General features: G+C 35.8%; 2 protein-coding genes across 2 annotated transcripts in view; both read right to left on the reverse strand.

Moving 5' to 3' along the window:
• PAK6 (p21 (RAC1) activated kinase 6) overlaps positions 1–2,527 on the reverse strand; it is a 52,660-nt gene extending 50,133 nt beyond the window's left edge. The window contains exon 1 of the mRNA XM_054565592.1: positions 2,440–2,527. The gene's annotated coding sequence lies outside the window, so the exon portion shown is untranslated. The remainder of the gene's footprint in view (positions 1–2,439) is intronic.
• Positions 1–27,245, reverse strand: part of BUB1B (BUB1 mitotic checkpoint serine/threonine kinase B) — a 59,155-nt gene that overhangs the window by 542 nt on the left and 31,368 nt on the right. Inside the window, exons 10-22 of the mRNA XM_054564054.1 lie at positions 21,123–21,235; positions 20,477–20,592; positions 19,593–19,642; positions 18,418–18,478; positions 18,195–18,300; positions 11,368–11,642; positions 10,280–10,413; positions 9,830–9,967; positions 9,409–9,509; positions 7,253–7,402; positions 5,743–5,885; positions 2,440–2,611; positions 1,562–1,668 (exon numbers count right to left, since the gene is read on the reverse strand). Of these exons, the coding sequence (XP_054420029.1) occupies positions 1,562–1,668; positions 2,440–2,611; positions 5,743–5,885; positions 7,253–7,402; positions 9,409–9,509; positions 9,830–9,967; positions 10,280–10,413; positions 11,368–11,642; positions 18,195–18,300; positions 18,418–18,478; positions 19,593–19,642; positions 20,477–20,592; positions 21,123–21,235 (1,666 nt within the window). The remainder of the gene's footprint in view (positions 1–1,561; positions 1,669–2,439; positions 2,612–5,742; positions 5,886–7,252; positions 7,403–9,408; positions 9,510–9,829; positions 9,968–10,279; positions 10,414–11,367; positions 11,643–18,194; positions 18,301–18,417; positions 18,479–19,592; positions 19,643–20,476; positions 20,593–21,122; positions 21,236–27,245) is intronic.

The raw sequence follows: 27,245 nt of genomic DNA on the forward strand, positions 1-27,245 counted from the left end.
TCTCCTCTAACTTTCCTAAAGTCTAGGGCATTAAAAGACTACAGCACCTGTCCCCCCGCCCAGTGGTTTATCATCTTCACAATCCTCTGAGAATGCTAAGCTCGACTGAAGTAACTACTGCTTAAGTCTAAGTTTGTACTTTACTTGTTTCAAAAATCAGAGATGCTTCAATTATTGTATAAGGCAGAGCTATTGGGAAACCCCAATTCACCCCACCTGTTTCTGTTTGTGTTAGACCCACCCATGATCATAAACAACGGGGGATACCGGAATCTGGACTATGTCTGTCTCTTACATTATATTTCAAGCCTATTTTTCAAGTACATGTTAGAGACAAATAGGACTGGCCAAATTCTGAATCATATAAAGAAAAAGAAATGCTATTCAATTCTTGGGAAGGGGAAATGGAGGAGAAGGGATGTTAAACCTTTAACATTTATTTATTTATTTAAGCCAAAGAACAGCCCTGGCTGGTGGGGCTCAGTGTACTGACAGTGGGCCTGTGAACTGAAAGGTTTGATCCCCAGTCAGGGCACATGCCTGGGTTGCAGGCCAGGTCCCCAACTGGGGGCATGTGAAAGGCAACCGACTAGTATATCTCTTGCACATCGATGTGTTTCTCCCTCTCTTTCTCACTCCCGTCCCCTTCTAAAAAAAATAAATCTTAAAAAAAAAAAAAAACTACAAATAAATAAAACTTACAAAATCTTAAAAACCAGGATGGTAAACCTGTTCTGGAAAGTTATTAGCTCTGATAAACTAACGTGACACATGGGATATTTAAGTTGAAAGAACAGGCTTGAGGGAGCACTAAAGTTCTGAGACCACGCAGCTCTCATTAAGAGACCATTTACTTCTTCACCAAGGAGATTCAGTTCTCTGCTTTGGTTCCACCCATTCATTAAATAAATAATAGCCTAGAATTAGTATATAATTTAGAAATTTAACTCTCTTCAAGAGATGCTTAACCTTTGATAACAACAACTATGAAAAAGGGGTATAAGATTAAGACCAGCTCTGGCTGGTGTGTCTCAGGGGACTGAGCACTGGCCTGTGAACTCCAAGGTCTCCTGTTCCATTCCTAGTCAGGGCACATGCCAGGGTTGTGGACCAGGTCCCCGGTTGGGGATGTGTGTGCAGTGGCCAATTGATGTTTCTCTTGCACATGTTTTTCTCCCTTTCTTTTCTCTTCCCTACCCCTCTCTCTAAAAATAAAAAATAAAATCTTAAAAAAAAAAAAGACTAAGGCCAATTGGTTAGAAAGTTATTCTGGTGAAATGTTTCTACTAACATTTCTAAATTAAGAGGCTTTAATACTACAATTGCAGTCTATACGATACATCTAGGTCCAGAATAATGTCCTGAAGTCTGAATAGTTTCTTATTTTTAATTAACAATTCCTCTGTCTTGCTCTAGGTGTTCCACTGATACTCTTAACAAAAATAGGTTGAAATTAATGGAATCAGGGCATTGGGACTAAGGCTGCCAAAGCAGAGATAGCACCCAAGAGAAAGAGAAGATGATATGAGCAGGCATAGACCCTGAAATCACTAATACTTACTCAGAAATATTTTGGCTAAGTTTCCAGAGGGACCCATCCCAGAAGACCTGTAGGTGCTCCTTGAACAACAGTAAATGTGCTAAATCTGCTATACCAAACAGATCTACCTGAAATCACAAAAAGCACCATCAGCTAAAATAATTCTCTGCTACTACCACGGCAATTTATTTATGTAGGAAGTTGAGAGATACTATAGTGATTAAGTTTATTTTATGACATAATATTTTAGTAAACTGTTCCTTACCCTTACGGTAAAGGGGAAAGCTCCTTAAAGAAGTGATCAATTAAGCTAACTCTAGGAATCATCCTTAAGAACAAAAGGTAACAAAAATATCTGGACTGTCAAATTCAAATCTGTGAATCTGCTGAATTTGCATGGACTCCAGCTGTGATCTAAATGTCGACCATAGGATTAATTCAGGTTCATGCTACATATTCAGTCAGCAAATGCCTTATGTCCAGAGCTGAGTCAGAAATGACTTGTGCATGTAACATACAAAATACTTTCTATTTGTCCTGTTACTTTTATATTACATCATTTGATTTAATACTCACAACAATTCTCATGAATATAGAGCAGACTGTCTTCCTTATTTTACAGAGAAGATCACAGAAAATGACTTATAAAAGGCTACACAGACAGGTGGGAGAACTGGCTCTGACAGCTGGGTTACTGAGTCAGTCACTGGTCTGCACGTGTATGTGTCTATTCTTTAGTGTTAAGACAAAAAATGGTACATTTTGCTTGACTTGATATTTGAAAACTAGGTCATCTATTTCAGGAAAGAAAATATCAGTAAATAGTAGCTTTCATAGCTCATCTAGAAACGAGATTAAGAAACCCTCTCCATATTTGCTCAGGCTTGTTTTACACTTACCTGGTAGGGAGAAGAACAGTTAGCCAGGATCTTTTGTCCTTCCAGAATCTGTACAGTCCGAAAGCCACTGAGGGGAAAAACATCTAGCTGTGCTCTAAGGTCAACGCTGTAGGAAAAGTCCACTATGTTCAAAGCTTGATTGTTCTTTTCACAATCATAGGGATCGTAGATTCTAAGCCCAGATTTAAAAGAAAGAGATAATAAAAATAGGCCATGAAAGAAGCTGCATAGCTGCTCTTAAAAAAAAGAAAATGAAGAGGCTCAGTAGGTGTGTCTTAGCTATGACAACAGCTCCCTCCCGTGGTTAGTTTTTAAAATGCACCTGTGAGAGTAGTGGCAGTGTCCATCCATGGAAGTGGGGAATGTCAAGATGAGTTTGGTGACACAAAGTACTTACTGCATATCTAAACCATAGTGCATGGTAACCACAGAACATTTATCAAGTTTCCATATTATATAAAGTAAGTACTGGAGGTAGTGCATGCTTCTGCCTTACACTGTACATATTAACACATATAAAAGCAACAATTATATATACTGATAAAAATTATCAGTGAGGAAATTAAGCTTTTACAGGTGTCATAGTCTTCCTTGTTTACTATTATAGATTAGGCTTTCCAAGTTTCTATTTTCATTCAGAGTCCTCCTCCCAGAGTTTGACTGAAAACAATATAAAGCTGTTTTTTGATAAAGTGCTACCTACACTGAAATGTAAACTATCCTGTTTCTAGTAAACTAATGCTAAATTCAACCTTGCTCTTATTCCAACTCTTATTTCCTAAAAACAAAAACAAAACAAAAAATAAAAATACAACTTTGTAACACTAATTCCTATTAATTTCATTTTCCCTGGGTTTATCTATTCCATGCAATAAAGCTATTATATTCATAGAGATGTAGGAACTATTTATGTGAGAGAAAACGATGGATTATTTTTGTGTTCCTTTGTCTCTCTGCTTTTCTCAGACAGTTCCCGCAAATTCCTAATTGACCTTGGTGGCAGGTCCTCTATTCCTAGATACAGGATTTAACTATCCCCATCATGCACTTCTACAGCACAGAATGATCTAGTTTACTTTAAAATTTATATTTGCTCCCATTCATCCTTGGCACAAGTGCAACCGTGCTTTTGGCCATCACAAAACTATCATTCTCGGATATTTTTAAAACTTGAAAGAGGCAGGAAAAGTGTTTCTTAGGTTAATAAAAAGAAAGAGGTATGTCTCTTCACACTCTTAATTGGTCACTCACTGTTACCATGGGCAAGGTATTCCACTTTTTTGGGTCTTCTTTTCCTCACAAAAAATATATAGACACTGCATTAAATGACTTTGAAAAGTTCTTTTAATCCTTTTTGATTCTATATGAAATTTCCTATCAAATTTGGTAAGTGGTGACAAAAAGGCAGCATCCCCTTCACACGGTGTGCTTTTCCGGAGTCCTCTGGTGACTGAGAGAAGGGATATCTAAAGACATAGCACAAAAATGCCTAATCCTGAAAAGGCTTAGAATATCCCTTTGCTTATATCAACCTGAGAACTCTAGCACTATCCTCTAATTTTCAGTGGTGTGAGACACAGTGAAAATAAAAACCATACCTGGGGTTCTCACATTTGGAAACACATGGGAGGATTTCTGATGGTCACAATGGCTGGGGAAATATAACTTGTATTTCATTAGGTGGGGTGGGAGCAGTTTTGGGGGAACAGAGATATAAAACATCCCAAAACACTTGGGAACAGACCTGCACAAAGAACAATCTCATCTAAAGTACCTCAGGTGCCCTGGATGAGAAGTGCGGCTATCCTATGCCTGGAGAAGGCTGAAAGATTCTGCTGCCTCAGGAAAGAAGGTGGGATGCTCCAGTTCTTTTGGTTATAATTGCAGAAATACATTGAGGGTTCCTTTAATTTCCATGCCAACTAAAATTTGGAGTCAAATTGAGTCTTCTCTTCCAGATTAAGTAATCAGGAGAAGCTTTTAGTATTTATCAAGGACCTCGGAGAAAGTTAACTGCTTATCCAAGGTCAGGGGACACGGGGTTGGTGCAGATGGCGTCTTTACACCAGGCTGCTTTACTCAAGTACCCAGAGACCAGGAGTCACTACAAGGGTGTGCTGGTCCTCTAGTCCTTTCCATAAAACAAAAACTGTGGGCTATGCCTTTCTTGTTCATGTCTTAATTTGTTCTTCTTTTTAAAAATAATGTTATTGTTTTTTATTAGATTTATTGGGTGACATTGTTTAATAAAACCATACAGGTTTCAAGTGTACAAATCAATAAAACACCATCAACATACCGCATTGTGCGCCTGTCACTCCAAGCAAAATCTTTTTTCCACCCCCATTTTTCCCACTTCGCCCAGCTTCACCCACCCCATCCTGCAATCCCCTGTCCCTCTGGCTATCACTACACTGTTGTCTGTGTCTATGTATTATATGTATGTTTTTCTTTTTTTTTGCATTAATCCCTTCACCTCTTTCATCCAGCCCCTCAACGCCCTCCTCTCTGATAGCTGTCAGTCTGTTTCATGTACCCGTGCCTGTGCTCCTGTTTTGTCCATCAGACTGCATGTGTCAGTGAGATCATATGGTATTTATTCTCCCTGACCGGCCTGCTTTACCATATGCATAATAATCTCCAGGTCAATCCATGATGTTGCAAAAGATAAAATTTCCTTTTTCTTTATGGTCAAGTAGTATTCCATTCTGTAAATGTACATGCCTTAATGTGTTCTGAATTTTCTCAGTTCTTAAGTATTTGAGCTCTGTTTCTTATTTCCTGCTCTGTGCGTACCCCTTGAATCTGATGGCTAAGCCAGGTTTAATTTGAACACTAAGCCCCTCTTCTTGGCATAGTTTGCATTTGTACTCTGGTTTTACCCATTCCTCTCAGTAATTACCTTAATTTGGCCTGACTTAAGCGTCAGTCTTTGAAACTAAGCAGTGCCTTGGTTTTGCTAGTATACTCACTAGGTCTGTACTGGTCCCACTCAAAGACATATCAGACAATCTACTTTACATTCCCCCCAAATATTCATATTTTATATTTCTTCTTGACAGGAATTATTATAATACTGAGTGGGTGATTCTTTTGTCTGAATGAATGTATTTCCAAAACAAATTTTTTTTCTTTGAATTCCTTTAAACCATTCCCAATGATTATTTCCTTTTACATAGCAAATACTCTCTTAACATACTGTGTTGGTCAAAGTGGCATTTATCCAAAGGCAGAAGAAAATGGCAACTATTAATGTTTTAAGAGAAAGCTAAGAGAAACATTAGAAGAATGAAAAGGACCAACCTGTTTCTAAAAATCAGACTCCTTGGACTCAAGTCACCATGGACTACTTCTGCTTTGTGTAGTTTCTCCACTATTGTCAAAAGGTTATAAACAATCAACACTGTTATTTCACGGGTAATAAATTCACTGTGTTGAAAAAGATCCTGCAGATAGAAGGACAAACAAACTCACTATTTCTTAAGATAGAGTGACTATACTTACACTCAATACCTTGCTTACTGCTGCTTTACACTCTTCCTTGTTCTCTACTAGAACGTAGATTCCTTTGTAGGTTGGGCCTTTGCCCCAGTTTTAACAACACTGCTCTTCTGTAAGATTGTTTGTGAGGGTTTCACAAAATAACGGGCAAAGAGCATCAAGGATGGACCTGGCCCCTAAAAGGTGCTCTATAAATGTTAGTTTTCAAATACCCTTATTCCAGCCATTTTAGATAATTTGTATTACAATCAAAATATGTAGCAAAACCTTCTAAAGAACATTCCCAAAATTAAAATGTTATATTGTGTTTGGGTTCTAAAAATAACCCAGTTGGGGGGGGGGTGGGTAGTATAGGTAAAACAAGAGTGGCAAAAATAGACTTTTCATTCAGCCTCTGGTTCCCATTCCTTACAAAATGAGTTTGGAAGTTGCCATTCTGTCTTACTGAGTAAAAAGCTCAGTAACTCTTCTAAGTTCTGGAAGCACAGATCTACACTTTTGTGAGCTTTTACCTGTAGGAGCTATAAACCAGGTTTTCACAGTAAATATTAGAAAAAAAATTCCTCCTGTTCTTCTGGCAGGAGGAGGAGAAAAGAAACCATTTTGAAATAGTCCAGGTCACTCTGTTCTTAACAGGGTCTGCCCTCAGGGGAAACTAGTTAACCAGGGCCTACCCGAACTGGGGAAAGAACCACAGCCGGTTATAACTCCAACCAGTTATAGCTATCCTGTTCCACATGAGGGCGGTTGGGGCAGAAGACTGAAAAACACTTGTGAAGTTCACAGCCCAGAGGCATAGGCTCACTTAAAAAAGAATATAAATCACAGGACTATATAATGCTTCCCCTCCCCTCACACCTTATGGCTACATTACTGAGGGTCTATTTATAGCAGTTCTTTTTACTCAGTACATCATGTCCAGCTACCAAGAAAACATTATTACAAGGAATACTGAAAGGCAAAAACAAAATTTGAAGAGACTGATCAAGCATCAAAACTAGACATGGCAGGGAAGCTGGAATTATCTGATCAGGAATTTTAAAACAAGAGGGACCGTGAGCTGATGATCATAGATGATTGGGTCATTGTACAATTATTTACTTTTGTATATGTTTGAATATTGACATAATAAAAAGTTAAAAGAGGCACTTGGTCAAAAGAACTTGGGAAAAGAAAATGATCAACGTTTTTCATTTATAATGAATTGGTCTATTTCTAGAAGAATAAGAAGAATTTTGTTCTAAATTCTTTTACTAAATGAAGCACAAATCTACCTGAGGACTTGAAATAATGTTTTTATATTATTGCAAACCTGAAGGGTGAAGCAGTTTGTATACTGGTGCCAAACAATACAGCCATCTTGGTACTGATAATAGCTGCACAGATAATCACACTCTTCATTTAAACGTTCTTTTAACTTGAGGTTGATATAAAAGTCCCATGGGACAGTTTGAGAAGATACCTGTAAGAAATTATGTTTTAAAAATAAAAGCAGTTAGAATCTATGGTTATAGTTAGCAGATTAAAAACATTCCCTCCAGCCTTTCCAATACCCCAACAGAAATAATAGTAAAGGATGTTTTAAAAGGCATAAATCTGTAATAAAGGACACAGCACCAACAAACTCTGGAAGCTGAAAAGAGAACAATAAGAGATAATCTACTTAGCAGACTCAAGAAAAGCTGATTCTAGCAAAAGAGGAAGCTGAGAGCAATCAAATTTATGCTAAAAGACCATCTCTCTATAGTATAAAGTTGGTGGCACCAATTAGCTATAGAAGGGTGAAGGTAGAGCTAAAACAGTAGTGGCTGAACTCTGTTAAAGAGGAAGTTAGACCCAGATTCTCTCTCCTCTTTCTGTAACACAGCCTAGCAACTGCTTCTCTCCCAGAAGTTTACTTCTAGAACACTAGAAGTTTATTCCTAGAGAGTAAAAAACAGAAGGGCTCTGGACTAGAGGACACCAGGCACCCCTGATGGTAGGAATACCACATGGACAAGAGAAAAAATTTTATATATCAAACATAAGATGCACCTTCCCTCCTCTTCGCTCTCCAGACAGATTTCTCCACTGAGCTTTCTGGAAGCTCTGGATTATATGCTCCAGGCAGGAAATTAGGTAAGTTTTTTCTGAGGGATCTGATCAGTTCAGAGAAAAAAATCTAAAGATTGAGGGTTTTCTAATAAAATCCTAAAATGAGCCCCACCACTGTCAAGGCCCTTTCTACATACACAGGGCTTTCAATTAGCTTTCAGAGTCCCGCACTTAAATATGAAGAGAGAGTCAAAGATTTGAGAGCCAGAGATCAAAATAGACAAAAGGAAACAGACAATAAGTGAAAAAAAAATTAAAGTATCATTAATATACTCAGAGAGATAAGGAATATTCCACGTTTGAAATGAAGAGAATGCTACAAAGAAAATTCTGAAAATAAAAGAGCTCTTGCAAATTAAATATATGAAAAATAAATTAAAAACCCAGTAAAAAGACTCAAAATAAAGTTGACAAAACATTCCAGAAAGTAAAAAAGACAGAGATAGAAAATAGGAGAAAAAAAGATAATATTTTTAAAGATCTGTCCAGGAGGCCCCATATCTTAATAAATGGAATTCTAAAATGAGAGAACAGAGAAGACTGAGGGGAAGAAAAATTAATTTTTTGAGGAAAATATCTCAGAACTGAAGGAGTTCAGATTGAAATGGCCATTGAATGCCTGGCATATGTAACAAAAGACTTTTACCAAAGCATGTAATTGTGAAATTCTGGAACACTGGGGACAAAGGATCCTATGAGGACTCAGAGAGGGGAAAAATAATCTTATAAAGAATGGCAAGACTTTAAAAGGTTATAAGTGTAAAAATAATAGCGCTCATCTTCAAAAGTCTAAGGAAAAAACATTCTAAACCTCAAATTTTAATATCCAATCAAACTACTAATCAAATAAAGATGTGGAATAAGGAATTTTCTGAATGCAAGTTTTCAAAAAAAAAAATAATAACATCTCACGCATCCCTTCTTAGGAAGCTACTAAAACATGAGGGCTTAAACCAAGAAAGAAGAAAAAAATGGAATCCAATATAACTACGCATCCAATGTATAGAAAGAGGTAATGTGAATCCCTAGGATGGTGGTGAATGAAAATTTCAAAATAATATGTGCACGCGAGCAAGTGAAGGCTCGAATGTAACTGGACCATACTGGAGCAAGCCAGAAAATTTCAGATTTCCTCAAGGAGATAAAATTATAGAAATAGTATGCATGGACATATTAAGAGATTTACACAATAGCTTCTTATTTGTGATGTCTGATCCTGGCACATAATGGTGAGTGATTTCTTGAAGCATAAATTACTTTCCTATAAGAAGCTCATAAACTATTCAAAGGATTTGATAGTACCATGGAGCCACAGTTACTGCTTCAACCCACATTACTGACAAGGTAATTGTAATGACAAGGAATCAGTCCCACCTTTATTAAGGTTAATTCTGCAGAGTTTCTTGGTGTCACCCAGAATAATCTGTAATCTTCACATATTAGGTATTCTTGTTTAAGGCAATAATCCTCATTACCTGTTGGGAAGGTTTGATTCCACTTAAAAACCACTGGAATACATATAGACCCCTAGCTTTTACCTCCTGGTTTAATAGCTAACAGCACCTTATATTTCCCAGTTTGTAGCATCTAGAATACTTCTGAAAGTCATTTGTCAAACATTGAAAGAAGAGAATTCCTATTGTTTCTGGGACAAGAACTTATCAATGTGTCAACTTTTAGGATTCTGTTTCTTACAATCTAGAAATATTTATTGGGCAAAAGTATTAAGCTCAAGTACAAAAAATCACTTTGTACACTGTCATACACAAAAGGACATGCATTCAGTGGTACTTACCTAACTCAATTTCTTTCTCTATTTCCAATTCAGGCATTGATCTATCTTCAAAAAAATCTACAGAAGCGCTCAGCTCTGGTTGGGATTTTAGTAGTTGTCTGCGGTACTGTGAACACCAGGGTGACTGAATGGGGTTTTCTGAAGTGGGGGTTGTAAAACAAATAAACAAACAAACAAACAAACTAAAAAACATCACCCAGAAAACCTAAAATGAGTATTATAACAGAGAGGATAAAAAACAAGATTGCACAAATAATACTGATAACCTAACAACACTTCTCTATCTCAGGTCTTTAGGATATATGCTCAGCACTAATATATTCTAGAAATTTCACAGTTTATGGGAACTTTTCTAGAAAAGAAAAACAGCTCGGTTTGCTGAGATAAATAAGTATTCACTAGACATGGATGCAGATGTCTGCTTACAGGTCAGGGGAAATATGCACTTACCTGTAGCCTCATTAGTAAGCTCCAGTTTCTCAGGAATTTGAAGACATTTGATGGAGGATGTGCTTATAACTGAGGCAGAAGATCCAGAGAACCCAGAGGAGTGTGTGGCCTCACCGCTGTCTTCAATAATTGGGCTAAAAGAATTACAAATGAGTCAGTCCTCATAGGGGAAATATATGTCAATTTACTGGTTATAATTTTATTTTCTACTTAATGGTCTCATTTTCAAAGGCCATTATTTTCTTGAAACAGAAAAAGATTCATAATCAGAATCTAGGTAACTTTATCAACTCTAGCTGACAAGCAACACCTAGCGTTAAATTTCTCAACTTACGATTTATTTACCTAATCTATATCAAAAAGCCTAGTCTATATCTATTCTAAACTATTGAGAAAACTGACTAAGACACTAACCTTCTTTCTGTTTATCCCTTCTTTGAACTTTTTACTCTGCAGTAAGAAAGGGTCAAGAAAAGGGGATACCAACATCATTCAAGGTGAATACATGCTAACAAATGTAATAAAAAGTTTGTTGGAGAAAAAGTTTGAAAATGCAGTTTAAAAGCACAGATTGGCAAATTTAAGAATATTCCTCAAGCTGGAATAAGTTTATTTAAATTAGCTGACTTTTAAATATGGCTAGATAATAAGGCTTAGTCTCCGGCTCTCTATGCGATTCCCTCATACTTATTTTTTGTTCATTTCCAACTCTCCATCAAAAGATACTTTTAAAAATTACATCTCTAGTTGCCTAATTGAAATTAGTATTGAATTATTGTACAATTATATTAAACTTATATTAAAGGAAAAATAAATGCCTCTTGTCTCCCAATCAGGTATATACCATAATCCTCCTGGGCCTCTTAGTCTTATAACCATCAAAATATACTTTTCTAACCTTCATATTCAAATTAATTACTAAATTCCATTGACATTTTATCTGGGGGAACCCTACTGTCATGTATAGCACTTAGCACAGTACCTGACAGGTAGTAAGATCATGATAATTAATTGCTACAACTGATAAGGACACACACTAAGAGAGCATTTAAACAGTCTGGTTTGTGCAAACTATAATCACTAATCACCTCAGCTTCTTGATGCTGAGAGTTGGATTGTAGATAGTGCCACAGGCAGTCTGTTGGTCCTCAGAGGTCTTCACCTCCAGATCCTCTTCCTGCAACAGTCTCTCAGGATCAGAAGGGAGATCCTTCAAGGATATTATCTCATGAAAAGGAGTTGATACAAAACGAGCTGCTCTAGCAAAGTCACAAGTGTCTTCTGGGTTAGGACAAATAGTTACATTCCTGAATCCTGTGATAATAGCATCCTCACTCAAGGGTTCAATTCCTGTAAATTCATCCTGAAATAAAAATCATGTAAAGTATAGCTGAAATAGTTCAGTAAGCATATGGATGTCCTATCTTTTTTTACCTAGAGAGACATGTTAGCTAAGTGATTTTTAACACAGGGTACAGAAGAAGCATATCAGAATCTCTAAGGAAACACAATTTTAAAAAGCACAGCATATTTGAGGAAAAAGGTTTTGTATCACTAAGCAGCAAACTACATTTCATTAAAAATACATTAGGAAGATTTTCTGCACAAAGGAAAAATACTGAACAATGTTTTTCCCTCAACAATTTCACCTAAGAACTATAGGACTAATGCCATTTTTTTTCTTGTTTTGGCCTAGAAAATGTTCTGACAATCTGCTATCCTCCTAGCTTTTAAGTCATCTTCTATGCCAAATATTTAATTTTTATTTTATTTCTTAAAGGTAATTCACAATCATGGTAGAAAATATGGAAAACAAAATATAAAGTGTAAAAAATTTTTTAAAATATGTCCTTGTCTTTAAAACTAATACATAGAGCCCTAGCAACGTAGCTCAGTTGGTTAGAGCATCATCCTGATACGTCAAAGCTGCAGGGTCGATCCCCAGTCAGAACACATGCAAGAGTCAAACAATGAGTTCATAAATAAGTGGAACAACACAAATCGATGTTTTCTTTCTCTCTTCCTCCTCCTCTCTCTAAAATCAATAAAAATTAAAAAAACAAAAGTAATACATATACATGGTTTAAAAAAATCAATTAGTTTACAAGGACATACAATGAAAAACTCTCCCTCTTGCACTTGACCCCCCATCTCACTTCAATTATCAGTCTCAGAAGCAACTACTGTTTTATATATATATATATATATATATATATATATATATATTTGTTATGATACACGAACAAGCATATTCCATGCATTAAAAAAAGTACTTTAAACTACTTCACCTAATAAGTGAATTTGGCAAAACAGTGGGATACAAAGTCAATATTCAGAAATTGAAGGCATTTTTGTACATCAACAATGAAATACCAGAATCAAAAATCAGGAAAAAAATTCCATTTGCTATAGCAACAAAAAAAATAAAGTACCCAGGAATAAACTTAACCAAGGAGGTAAAAGACCCTTATGTGGATAACTATACAATACTGAAGAAAAAAATTAAGGAAGACACAAATAAATGGAACAATATACCACATTCATGGACTGGAAGAATTAACATTATCAAAATGTCCATACTACCCAAAGCAATTTATAGATTCAATACAATCCCCATTAAAATAACAATCACATATTTCACAGATATAAAACAAACATGTCAAAAATTTATATGGAACCATAAACGACCCCAAATAGCCACAGCAATTTTGAGAAAAAGAATAAAGTAGGAGGGATCACCATACCTAACATCAAACTATATTACAAGGCTACTGTAATCAAAACAGTCTGGTACTGGCACATATGCTCAATTAATATACGACAAATGGAGCTGAAGCTTAAAATAGGGTAAAAATAGCCTCTTCAACAAATGGTGTTGGGAGATCTGGACAGCTACGTGTGAAAAATTGAAATTCAACCACCAATGGACACCATACACAAAAATAAACTCAAGATGGATAAAAGACTTAAATATAAGTCGCAACACCATAAAAGTCCTAGAGGAGAACATAGGCAAGAAACTCTCAGATATCCCAAGCAGTAATATTTTCACCTATATGTCCCCTAGAGCAAGGGACATAAAGGAAAGAATAAACAAATGGGACTTCATCAAAATAAGAAGCTTCTGCATGGCTAAAGAAAACATCGGCAAAATGAAAAGGGAACCAACCATGTAGGAAAGTATATTTGCCAATGATACCTTGGACAGGAGTTTGATATCCAAAATACATAAAGAACTCACATGACTCCACTCCAGGAAGACAAACAATCCAATTAAAAAACGGGCAAAGGACCTGAACAGACACTTCTCCGAGGACATACACAGGGTCCAGAGACATATGAAGGGATGCTCAGCATCACTAGCCATCAGAGAAATGCAAATTAAAACTACAATGAGATACCACTTCAGGACCGTCAGAATGGCCATCATAAACAGATCAACAAACAACAAGTGCTGGCGAGGCTGTGGAGAAAAGGGAACCCTAGTCCACTGTTGGTGGGAATGCAGACTGGTGCAGCCACTGTGGAAAACAGTTTGGAATCTCCTCAAAAAGCTAAAAATGGAACTGCCTTTTGACCCATGATTCCACTGCTGGGAATATACCCTAAGAATTCCTAATCACTAATTCAAAAGAACCTATGCACCCCACTGTTGATAGCAGCACAATTTACAATAGCCAAGTGCTGGAAGCAACCTAAGTGCCCATCAATAAATGAGTGGATCAAAAAACTATGGTACATTTACACAATGGAATACTATGCAGCAGAAAGAAAGAAAGAGCTCCTACCCTTCATGACAGCATGGATGGAACTGGAGAGCATTATGCTAAGTGAAGTAAGCCAGGGGATGAAGGACAAATACACATGATCTCACCTATAAGTGGAACTTAATCAACAATACAAACAAGAAAAATATAACCAGTAGCATTGAAAGAAAAAAGAATCCGACAGTAACGTGAGGGAAGGAGGGAGAGGGGTAATGGGGAAAGGAAGGGGAAGGGTCAACTCAAGGAGCATGTATGAAGGACTCATGGACAAAGCCAAAGTGGGGAAGGATTGATGGAGGGAAGTGGGGGTGGGTGGGACAGGAGAAAGTGGTGGCAGGAAAATGGAGACAAATTTATCTGAACAATAAAAAAAAAAAGAACTTTAAAAAAAGTATTTTAAAACAAGTGAAATATATGCTAGTACAGTTGACCCTTGAACAAGAGTTAAGGATTAAGGGAGCCATCTCTCTCTCCCTGCACCGTTGAAAATCCTTGGATAACTTTTGACTCCCCAGAAACTGAATTTACAAGTCTTCCTTTGGTATTATGCAGGATTGAATCAAGGAGTCCCTTGACGGAAGCTCAAGTCCCTTAAGTAAAATGGCACAGAACGATGCATACACTTGGCCCTCCCAATCTGCAGATTCCCAACCACAGATGAAAGTACTGCTTAGCTGGTTGAATCCGTGGATGTGAAACCTGGGGATGTGGAAGACCAACTGTATATTGAAAAAAAAAAGTCCACATATAAGTGGACCTACACAGTTCAAACCCATGTTGTTCAAGGGTCAACTGTATATATTATTCTTTCTCATATTTTCAGCATATTTTCTGTACAATTAAAAATTCTTCAAAAACGGTAAGGTCACACTGTGGGTCTATCAGAAGTCAACTAACTTTTTTAGGTCATTCTGTTTTTTATTATTATAAAACTATTTTAAATATCCTTGTACATTTAACTCTTTAGGAATACCTTAATTTCTTAGGAATAAATCCTAAAAGTAGAACTCAGGTCAAAAGGTTATGAATGCTGAGGTTCTTTATACATATTCCCTGGCTGCCCTCAGGGAGATTGTACCTCTTAAACATTTACCTGCAGTATACAAAAGTGCCTATCTCATTTAACCCTTGTTGATACTAGATATTAATTTTCTAGATTATTAGTTTGATATATACTTTAAATCTGACATTAGTAAGTAGAAGAGGTACATCTAGAAGAAACAATAAATGTGGCTAAAAATTATAAAATTAAAATAAAATAGATATCTATAGTCTTGGAATACATTTTATACAGCTACTACTTATGGCACTTTGGAAATTTGAAATATGGTATTTTAGGGGGAAAAATTCTGATAGGTGCCTATTAACAAAATTTAAGTAAAAGGTTTAAAACCAAACATCTAGATTAAGATAGACTCTTTTAATAATTCAGCCCATTCCTGAATAGCAGAACATAGAACCAACTACCTCCAAGTCCAGACTATCATTATGTTCTCTGGTCATATTCTCAGGAAAACAGTATACAAGTAATTACTCTTCTACATTGTTACCTTTTCATAGCAGTCAGTGGACTCAGAATTATCTGTTAAAGTACTTAAAACACTACATGCTTGTTTTACTCACCAATGTCACTCCAATAAATTCAATAAAAATTATTAAAAAAAAAAAAATGCTTGGATACCATCCCTGCAAATTCCAATTCAGAATAGTCAGAATGCGGCCTGAGCACCTACAGTCGGCTCCCTAGGCCCTCCTGGGTTGCTGGAAATTTTCTAGTCTTGATCTAGGTAGAAGATTGCATGGATATTCACACACGTAAAAACTCATCTAGCTGTACAATTAATATTTGTACAGTTTACTGGATGTAAAATATAAGGTCTTTCTGGAAAAAGTCCAGTTATTGTTAATATAACAAGAACGGTTTGTGCAACATCAATGTAACCTGGCAGCCAAGGAGAACGCACATGCGTCAACAATGACTTCACTGTACTAGTCACTGGGGGCAGTAGATGCTGTTAGGTGAGCCATGTGTACAGTGTGCCTATTGCATTCAAAATGATTGAGCGAGTAGAGCAACAAGTCTGCACCAAATTTTGCATTAAACTTGAACATTCCTCCGAGAAAACTATTTGGATCATTCAGAAGGCCGCAGCTGTGGGCAACTGGTGACTGGCACCTTCATCACAACAATATGCCCACTCGTGTATCATGTCTTGTGCAAAGTTTTTTCGTGAAACATCAAATCACCAAGGTGACTCAGGCCCTCTACAGCCCAGATTTGGTGCCCTGAGACTTCTGGCTTTTCCTTAAACTAAAATCACCTTTGAAAGGGAGATTTCAGACCATCAATGAGGTTCATGAAAATACAACGGGAAAGCTGGTGGCAATTGGGAGAACTGTGTGACGTCCCAAGGTGCACAGTTTGAAGGGGCCTGAGGTGTCATTGTCCTATGTACAATTTTTTTTAAATCTTCAATAAATGTATATTTTTTTCATATTACATGGCTGGATACCTTCTGGACAGACCTCGCATTCTATTTTCTTTTACCTCACAACAAACTTCCAGATGCTGGTTTGAAGAGAGGTATGACTTTTTCCTTAAAACTTCAAGACTTGAATGTTTATGTGAGGCCTTTTTACCTTAAGTATTATGATGTCACTAGTCCATGGTGGTTAAAACAGAACATTGCCCTGGCTGGTGAGGCTCAATGGATTGAGTGCTGGCCTGAGAACCAAAGATTCAATTCCCAGTCAGGGCACATGCCTGGGTTGTGGGCCAGGTCCACAGTAGGGAACGCGTGAGAGGCAACCACACATTGATGTTTCTCTCCCTCTTTCTCCCTTCCTTCCCCTCTCTAAAAATAAAATAAATAAAATCTTAAAAAAAAAAAATTTAAAACAGAACATCACTAAAATCAAACGATTGGTCCACATAACTCTTCCATTGCCACAAAAAGCATTTTATATAAAAAGAACAAAGATTCTTTGCTATGTTAGTTAAAAAAAAGTAGTGTTAAAGGCTTTTAAGACAGTGATTTTTTTCCCCCACTTTAAAAATTGAGATATCATCCTAGCTGGTATGGCTCAGTGGATTGAGTGCCACCCTGCAAACCAAAGGGTCTCTGGTTCCATTCGCAGTCTAGGGCACATGCATGGGTTGCAGGCCAGGTGCATCGTAGGAGGTATGTAAGAGGCAACCACACATTGATGTTTCTCTCCCTCTCTTTCTCCTTCCCTTCCCCTCTCTAAAAATACATAAAATCTTTTAAAAAATTGAGAAATAATTACATACCAAAAATTTCACCTTTTGAAAGTATTTCAGTGGTTTTTAGCACATTTACAAGGTTGTACAATCATCACCACTAACTAACTCCAGAATGTATTCACCACGCTCCCCAAAAAATCCATATTAGCAGTCACTTTCTAACTCCTATAATCTCTAACCCCATAGAAATCCCTAATCTAGTTTTTGTTTTTATGGATTTGCCTACTCTGGACATTTTATGTAAATGGAATCATATAATATGTGGTCTTTGGTGTTTAGTTTCATTCACTTAGCAAAGTGTTTTCAAGGTTTATCCATGTTGTAAGATGCATCAGCACCTCTTTCAATTTTATGCCTGAATAATATTTCATTGTATGGATATACAACATTGTATTTATCCATGCATCAGCTGATGGAGATTGGGCTGCTCCCACTTTTTGACTATTATGAATTAATGCTATGAATATTCATGTACAAGTTATTTCTGTGAACGTGTTTTTAATTCTCTTGGATATAAACCTAGGAGGGAATTTCTGGTTCCATAGTCAATCTATGTTTAACATTTTGAGGAACTACCACTGTTTTCCAAAGTTGCTGCACCATTTTACATTCCTATAAGCAGTGTATAAGGGTTCTAATTTCTAATATCCTCACCAACACTTGCTATATTCTGTCTTTTTGACTATAGCCATCCTAGTGTCTGTGAAGTAGTATCTTGCTGTAGTTTTGATTTCCATTCTCTGATGACTAATGATGTTGAGCATCTTTTCATGTGCTTTTTTTAAGTCAATAATATTCATTTGAACCCTAAACTATTTTGAGAATTGAATGAAACAACCCACTAGTCCATTTAAATAAATTTAGGAATACTGCTCCTCCTTACACAAACATCTGGAGATACGTCCTCATTTGAGGTGATGCTGTCTAAAGTTTTGAGAACTGCAAGGGGTCTTCGCTGGACTAAAGCCCGTGAGGAATCTGCAGGAGGACTGGAAAAAGACACATTCCATTTAACAATTTTTTTTCTGTTAACATAGATAATAGCAACCTCTCATTTATAAAAATAGAAAACTTTTAAATGTCAAAACAAAACAAAAAACTCAAACCTGATATTCTTTTTTTCTGAAAGAAGAAATTCATCAAAAATGGAGAAAGGTATACTGGAACCTATAGAAAAAAGACTAGATTTATACTTTTAAGAGTACATGCTCTATTGTCCAAGACAACTAGATCAATTAATATTTTGCATTGTTTGAAAGCAGAAGGGCAACGTGTTTGCTTTTTATAACAAATTTCAAATATATAAAAGTAGAGATCATTTCATAATAACTATCTAAATATGGATGATCTTGCTTACCTTTATTCCTCATCACTACCACTACTCTCCAAACTCAACCCAACTCCAGATTATTCTGATGCAAATCCAAGACTTTATATAATTTCATCTATAAATATTTCAGTAAGTACTGCTATAAAGAGGCTCTTTTTAAAAAGCATAATCTCAAAACATGATCATACCTACAGGATTAAAAATTTCTAAATATCAAATATCCAGGCAGCCAAGTTTCATATTTTATGAAAATTTTTTAGAACGTTTGAACGAGGAATGTAGAGAAAATTCATGTATTCTGACTGGTTAAAATGTCTCTTACATAGCTTTTATTCAATAGAATTCTTTTAAAGTAATTTTTTATTGAAGAAACTGGGTTGTTTGCCCCATAATGCTAAATGATTTTTGCCAATCACATCCTTCTGTGTTGTTTAACCTGTTCCTCCATGCTTTTGTTTCCTACAATTCGGTGGTTAGAATTAGAGATTTAATTGGATTCAATTTAATGTTTTTTTTAAACTACTTATGGTGGATATTAATATTTTTATCACTTTAACATGTTTCTAAATGGAAAAGAGAACAAACTTGAATATAAAATAACCTTAGTTTTAAGTTTTTTCTTTGTTCCAAAAACCACTTTCTAGTGCTTAGCTTAGTGCATACTAACTAAAGAGCATATTATTTGGTAGTTAGTATAAATTTTAATTTACATTTAAACAAATATTTCAAAACACTAGGAATCTTATAAAAATACTCTTTCAAATGTCTATCTTATCTTGAATCATATGCTTATAACTGAATTCCATGATTCAAAGATACAGTAATAACCTTAATCCCCCTCTTTGCCTTCTTTCAACTCACTTCACAGTAAAGAAGAAACATATTTCCTACTTGTTACATAATGCATGGGTCATCAGCAAGGTCTTCATGACATTGTTAAACACAACTCACCATTAGAATGAGGTTGTTCTTGCCAAATGTTTTCTGCAAGTGAAGTTTCCCTGTAAAGAAATTTGTTTTAAAATATATGCTTAGTACCCACAGAATTACTTCATTCTTAAAAGTCCAAGAGGCTTTTTATTAAATATAATCTTCACTCTAAGATACAGGAAATATTCTAGTATTGTAAATCCAAATTTTTAAATAAGATGGAACCTTCAGTCATTAAAATTGTTGCGGACAATTTTTTTTTTTTTGTATTTTTGATAATAGATGTTAAATTACATTAACAGTAAAAGTAGATTACAAAATGGTAAACTCTCATTTTTGTAAAACAAAACAAAGATAGAATACATAAGGAGAGATATACCAATGTTAATAGTAGTCATCTCTTGGTGGCAGACATGGGTGGTTTTGCCTTTTCTTAAAAAAGATTTTAAGTGTTTATTTTTAGAGAGAGGAGAAGGGAAGGAGAAAGAGGGAGAGAAACACCAATGGGTGAGAGAAATATTGATTCGTTGCCTCTTGCACATGCGCAACTGGGGACCTGGACTGCAACCCACATAGGTTCCCTGACTGGGAATCAAACTGGTGACCCCTCAGCTTGCGGTAAGACACCCAGCCCACTGAGCCACCTCATTTAGGACAGGTTTTGTCTTTTAAAGAATTATTGAATTTGATTGCTTCTATAAAAAACATGTATTTTTCTTAATGGAAAAAGTCAGTACCTTAGCCTCCTTCATCAGCATCAAAGTTTATGTTGTGACAGAGACTTACAAAAATCATATCTTGATATTACAGAAATCAAGGAGACTTCAGGCCACTAGAGAGTCAAAGGTTGGTTCTAAATGCCCTCCCATAAGCACCATCCTTTCCATTAACGTGGTCCTTCCTACCTGACACAAGAGTTTACTGGGCAAATAGAATTGGACAGAGTCATTCCTGGTATTTTCTGAGACTCAGAGGCAATTTGCAGGTCAGTTGTCTCCTTTGTAGGCATCTTTTCTTCTTGCTATGTGCATTAAATAAACAAAATCAATTTATCCCCCCACCTAGAAAAATGTTACCTATTTTCAATCTTTAGTTCCAAAAACAGGTTTTTCATACTTTTCCCCTGGATACCTACTAATAAGATAAAATGTCTGTTCCCCAAAAGTCCTTTCCAATAATTTGTATTTCTACTATAAACTGGTATTGTTGTGATCAACTGAGCAGTGCCAACCATATACTGAATTTCTTTAGTTAACCCCATTTTAATGGAAAATGCCTAGAATAAAGAGCTAAAGTTAGAGGTAACAAAACAATGGTTCAGGATATAACTAAGAAATCAATAAACTATATCACATACCACAAATTCCATTCGAAGTCATCTGTTAAATTACTTTCCTGTTCAATTTTGCTGATATTAATTAATAGTTAAGAAACCACAGAAAACTCAAAATGGTGGATGAGAGGACTTTTAGTATCTATGCTTTCACACAGCTTAAATTTGTTTCAATAAACTTTAGTTCTATGTATTAAAAAAAAAAAGAGAGAAATAACCTGATCACCCGTTCTTTCTTGCTGAGTAGTTTGAATTTCTTTCAGCTTCTTCTCCATCTCTTCAATTTGTTTCTGCATTTCTGCTCTCTTCTCTGCACTGGTCAGTAGCTCAGCTAGAAACAATAAAGTTGGCTGAGGCATTTACTCTCATAGCAATTTATTATGTCAAAAACTGTCTTTGTAGCTCAATACAGATGAGAATGATATAATAAGTGGTACAGAATCCTCACCTTGAGGCCTCTTATTTATTCAATGAATAAAAAATAGAGTATGTAATACATGCCAAGCAACTCTGAGCATTAACGTTTCAGTGGTGCATAATACAAAGTCCTTGGTCATGTGATGCTAACATTCAATTTGGGGGAGGCACACACCACACACACACACACACACACACACACACACACACACACGAAAAATCAGTGTTAAAAATAAAGTAAAATAGGTGATATGAGCGTGTGTGACTGGGTAGGGAGATGGATGGAGGTCAGGGGTTGTTTAAGACCAGTGTTAAGAGATTATTCTAAGAAAGAGGCATTATAAAGCTGTAACCTGAATGACCAGGGGCAAGTCATATACAGATCTAGGGAAAGACCATAGGCCAAGGGACTAGCTGGCACTAAGGCCCTAATGCAGGCACAAGATCATTGTGTTCAAAAATCCAAATGAAGGCCAGCATGGTACGCAGCCGAGTAAGAAGGAGAAAAGTAAAAGATGAGGTTGGAGAGGTAGGCAGAGGCCAAGTTGTATGGGGGTAAAGAGTTTACATTACATTCTAAGGCAATGAAAAACACTGGAGAATTTTAAGTAAAGAAGTGACATGATCTGATTTTTTTAAAAAGATCATTTACTATGAGGAAAACAGATTGTGCTAAAGCCAGAAAGAGTGTTGAAAGTCTAGATGCAGTAGTCTAGATAAAAGATTGTGGTTTGGATTTAGGTAATACTGGGAATGATGATAAATGAAAGATCTGGAAAATTTCGGGGTGGTAAAGTTGATGGGCTTATTCGCTAGTTGTGGGGAATAGTAATACAATAGTGATAAAAAATGACTTCTGGATTTTTTTGGCTTAAGGAACCAGGGTGCACAGTGATTCCTTTTATTGGGATGGGGAAGCCTGCTGGTGCATGCATGTGTTGTGGTGTGGTTTGTGACAGAAATCAATAATTCAGTTTTCGCTATGCTGAGTTTAAAATTTTTATTAGCCATAGCCAATAGACGAGTCAGGAGTTCAGGTGAAATGTCAAGAGTGGAAATATAAATCTGGGAGTCCACAGCTTATAAATAGTATTTAGTTCATTACCTAAAGATAGCTGTAGAAAGAAAAGATAATTGGAATATTCCAGAACTATATCTTGGGCCTCAGGAAGAGGTCCTAAATGAGAATAGCAGTAAAGGAAACTAAGTTAATATAAATCAACAAAGAAGCAAAGAGAAGGATTTCATAAATAAGTATTTCATCAACTGTACCAAATGAAGCCAAGATCAGGACAGAACAAGCCTGTGGATTTGGCTAAAGGTAGTTTTCTAATGGCCATGATCAAACTATGTCACTGGAACAGAGAGATACTTGAGGAAGTAATAGGCAGTGAAGATGATTACAATTCCCAAGAAATTTTGCTGTGAAAGGAAAAAAATGGGGTAGTAGCTGAAGAAGAATGAGGATAAGGGAGGACATTAAAAAAATAAAAAGAACTGGAGATATTAAAAGTATCTTTGTATTAATGGTAAGAATGATTTAGGAAAAAAATGCCAGAAGGGGAAGAAAAAAGAGCCAATCTTTTGATAAGAACAGAAGAATGTTAATTTTAACAGAAAGAATGTTAAGAGTGCATAGATATGAATTATAGATATGGAAGATGTGGTAAAAGAAAACGGAGTTACCATTATATTCCTTCTACTTTCCCAGCGAAGTATGAAGCAAGATCAGCTAAGGAGGATGAGTGATATAGAAGATTTGAAAATATGAAGAAAACTAAGTTAGTTGTTCAGCAGAAATTCACCTATGAGGAATTTTCAGTCAGACTGCTAAGCACTGGTAAATACCAATTTGAAATCTGTGGTCAGGAATTTAAAGTGAGACCTGTACACATAGTTGCATTTTTCTCCAGCTATATTTTAACTACTTGGATGCAGACACAAACTGTGAGCAGATAGGTTAATTTAACCAGGGTTGAAGTTTTTCCAGGTGAATGCAATATAGAGATAGAGGGTTACACAGGTAAAAAATGTTTACAAGGGAGTGATGATAATGATGGACCATTGACTCTGAATGGGAAGAAAGGAAATAAGGGCATAAGGATGAAAATGAATAGTAAAAAATAAAACTGGTAGGGATGGATTAGTCATCTCAAAGAGGCTAAAGAATTCTAGGAGTGGAGTCCTAAAGCAAGTAAGCTAGAAGAGAAGGTGGCAGTCAAAGAAAAGAAACCTCAACACAGGGGCAACATCTGACATCATCAGAGGCAGATCCAGAAAGAAAAAAACAGCGGCCTCCTACCATAGAAGTTCACACCACAAAATCAGGAAATCAAGACAGATCAATTTAAGAAGCAGAAGCAAAAAGAAGTCTCGCAAATGATGGGAATACAAAGAAACACCTCCCAGTCGAAGGTAAAGGAGGAATCACCAGAAAGAGAAATAAATGAAGTAGATGCAATTAAACTATCAGATGTTGAGTTCAAACCAACAGTTCTAAGGAAGCTCCATGAACTCAGTGAGCTCACAGAGAATTACAAAAAAGTACAGGGAAACTACAAGGAAATTACTGCAAACTATATCAGCATAAAAAGGGACATAGAAACTATCAATAAGAGGCAAGAGGAAATGAAGAATACAATTTCTGAACAGAAGAACACAGTAGAAGGAATCAAAAGCAGACTAGATGAAGCAGAGGATCGAACCAGAGAGCTAAAGGATAAAGTAGAAAAAAGATCCCAGGAAGAGCAAGGAAATGAAAAAAGACTCAAAGAGAATGAAGAGGCACTAAGGGAAATTCAGGACAACCTGAAACGTAATAATATCCGTATAATAGTGATACCAGAAGGAGAAGAGGAGGAGTGGGGATAGAGAACCTGTCTGGAAAAGTAATGATGGAAAAACTTCCCTAATTGGAGGAGAGAAAAAGTCACACAAATTCAGGAAGCATAGAGGGTCCCATTCAAGAGGAACCCAATGAGGCCCGCTCCAAGACACATCATCAATAAAATGGCAAATATCATAGACAAACAGAGAATCCTAAAGGCAGCAAGGGAAAAAGAGGTAGTAACATATAAAGGAGCTCCGATATGGCCAGCAGCTGATTTCTGAACAGAAACACTACAAACCAGAAGGGAATGGCAAGAAATATTCCAAGTCATGAAAAGCAAAGGCCTGCAATTAAAGACTGCTCTACCCAGCAAGGCTCTCAATTAAAATGGAAGGAGAAATAAGGAGTTTCCCAGACAAAAGAAGGCAAAAAGTATACACCTCCACCAAACCAGCACTGCAAGATATGCTAAAGGGACTGCTTTAAAAAGGTGAAGAAAAAGAGTCTATGAATACCCAGTTCCTTTCAGTCACCAATTCTTGATATTACCAATATTTTTCATACTTATTAATCTGACTGTGACAATGATGTGTTATTTTAATTGTTCCTTTTTTATTTGTTGAAACTAAACCTATTTTTGTATATTTCTTGCCTATTTCTGTTATGTTTAAAAAAGCTTTAAATGACTTTTTGGTATTCTTTATCCATTTTTTGATTAAATGTTTGTAGAATTTCTTTCCCTAAAAAACCCCCCAAAAACTATTAACTCTTCATTAGATGTGTGGCAAATACTTTCCTAGTCTATTACTTGTCCTTTAACTTTTTTTATATGTATGTTAATGTGTAGTCTTAAATGTTTAATATAGTTATTTTGTCAATAGTTTATAGCTTCTGGGTTTGAATATTTTACTTCAGGGTAAGAAAAATATTAGTTTGTATTTTCTCCTAAAACTCTTTAGATTTTTACACATTGATTTTTAACTCACCAGAATATTTTTTGTATAATGTGTATCTATTTTTTTATAATATATTTATTTTATTTCAAGTAATAGTGGTCCATGCACTTTATTTGTTGAATAACCCTTATATTCCCCACTGATATGAAATATCAGTTTAATCATATATTACATTGTTAGACAGATATTTACATTTGTTTCTAGAATGCTCATTTTATTTCATTGATCTACTTGATTATTTCTGTGTTGGTGTCATCTTGTTTTAATTGTTGAGACTTTATAATGGATTTAATTTTTTTAATATTTTATAATGGATTTTGACATTTAAAAAAATAAATAAAATCAATCTGCATTTAAAAAAAAAAAAGAAAGAAGGAATGCCTACCTTTTGCAACAACATGGATTGAACTGAAGAATATTATGCTAAGGGAAATAAGCCAGTTGGTGAAAGACAAATACCATATGATCTCACCTATAAGTGGACTCTACTCAACAAAATAAACTAACAAACAAAATAAACCACAGGCACGGAAACACAGAGAAGATTAAAAGTGACCAGCGGGGATGGGGAATGAGGACAATGGTGGAAAGAAGAAGGGACTAGACAAAGAACATGTATGAATGACCCATGGACATGGACAACAATGTGGGAACTGACTGTGGGAGCGGGGATGAAGGGTGGGATGGGTGGAGGAGGGCAAAGGCAGAAAAATTGAGACAACTGTAATAGAATAAACATGACTTAAAAAAATAAATAAAAATAATTTTAAAAATAACACTCAAATGTTACATATAGTAAATGTTAAAAATATTTAAAGTACAGTATTTAATGTCAAATATTACCTGAATAAATAGAATTTTCTATAAAAGAAGTTTTAATTAAATCTTATCATTATCTGAAGGGTTAATGTGTTAATGAGAAATAATGACTTCAATGCACCCAAATGATAAACTGATTTAAAAAAAAAAGAAAGAAAGAAACTTCAAAAGTTATTGGGTGATAAAGTCAACAATAAGACCATGGGAGGAGGCAGTCACTAGGGCTGAGGAAGAGATCACAGGTATTGTGGCCAGAAAATTGAGGAGCCATATAGCATTGGATGGTATGGGGGTGGAAAGGAAGATACAGAGCTAGGTGCTTAGTCAATGAATAATGGGGAGTGACGAAAAAGTCTGAAGTGAGAACACTAGAAGGCTCAGGAGGTAGGGGGGAAAAACAAATGAAGGACACAAAAGGTTTTGAAAGAGGAGAGAAAAGATGATTTTGAAGTAGCAATGGAAAGAGAGAACCACCTTATTTCTCTCCAGGCTCTGCCAATGGCTTCCTTATGTCTAGTATTCCTACCTGGTAGTAAGTAATCAGCAAGAGCCTTTTAAGGCAGTTTTTAATAGTAACAAGAAACCACTTTATTAAAGGCATGAGGATTTATAAGAATGCAAACTATACACAGCAGGGAAATTACATGTTCATGAACTAGATTCAGAGACCAGCTTAGGAAATAGTATTAAAAAAATCCAAAGAGGTCTTTTTATCTATTCAAATCCCATCTAACCCTAATACAGGTCCCTCTTTGGCTTGCTGAGAATAAAATGTACTTTCATCTTACAACTATATACCTGATGTAAGCTAGATCTTTCCCTTAAGAAAAAACAGTAGTCTTCTTTTTTTTTTTTTAAATGCTGTTTTCTTTTATTTAAAACTTTGAGGTATAGTTGACATACAGTGTTAGTTTCCGGTATAAAACATAATTATTCTATATTTGTATATACTGCAAAGTGATCACCACAATAAGTCTAGGTACCATCTGTCATCATACAGTTGCAAGAAAATTTCTTTCTTGTGATAAGAACTTTTAAGATTTACTCTTTTAGCAATTTTCAAATATGCAACACACCATTAATTATAGTCACCATGCTGTTCATTATATCCCCATGACTTATTGTATAACTGGAAGTTTGTATCTTCTGACTCCTTTCATTCAGTTTGCCTACTTTCTTCCATCCCCCACTTCTGATAACCATCTAACTATTCTCTGTATCTGAGTTTGCTTGTTTTAAGATTCCACATGTGAGATCATACAGTATTTGTCTTTCTCCATCTTATTTCACTTAGCAAAATGCCCTCAGGCTCCATCCAT

Source organism: Pteronotus mesoamericanus, unplaced genomic scaffold (assembly GCF_021234165.1).
Source record: "Pteronotus mesoamericanus isolate MK-2021 breed Mesoamerican mustached bat unplaced genomic scaffold, CSHL_Meso_final contig_164, whole genome shotgun sequence".
NCBI lineage: Eukaryota > Metazoa > Chordata > Mammalia > Chiroptera > Mormoopidae > Pteronotus > Pteronotus mesoamericanus.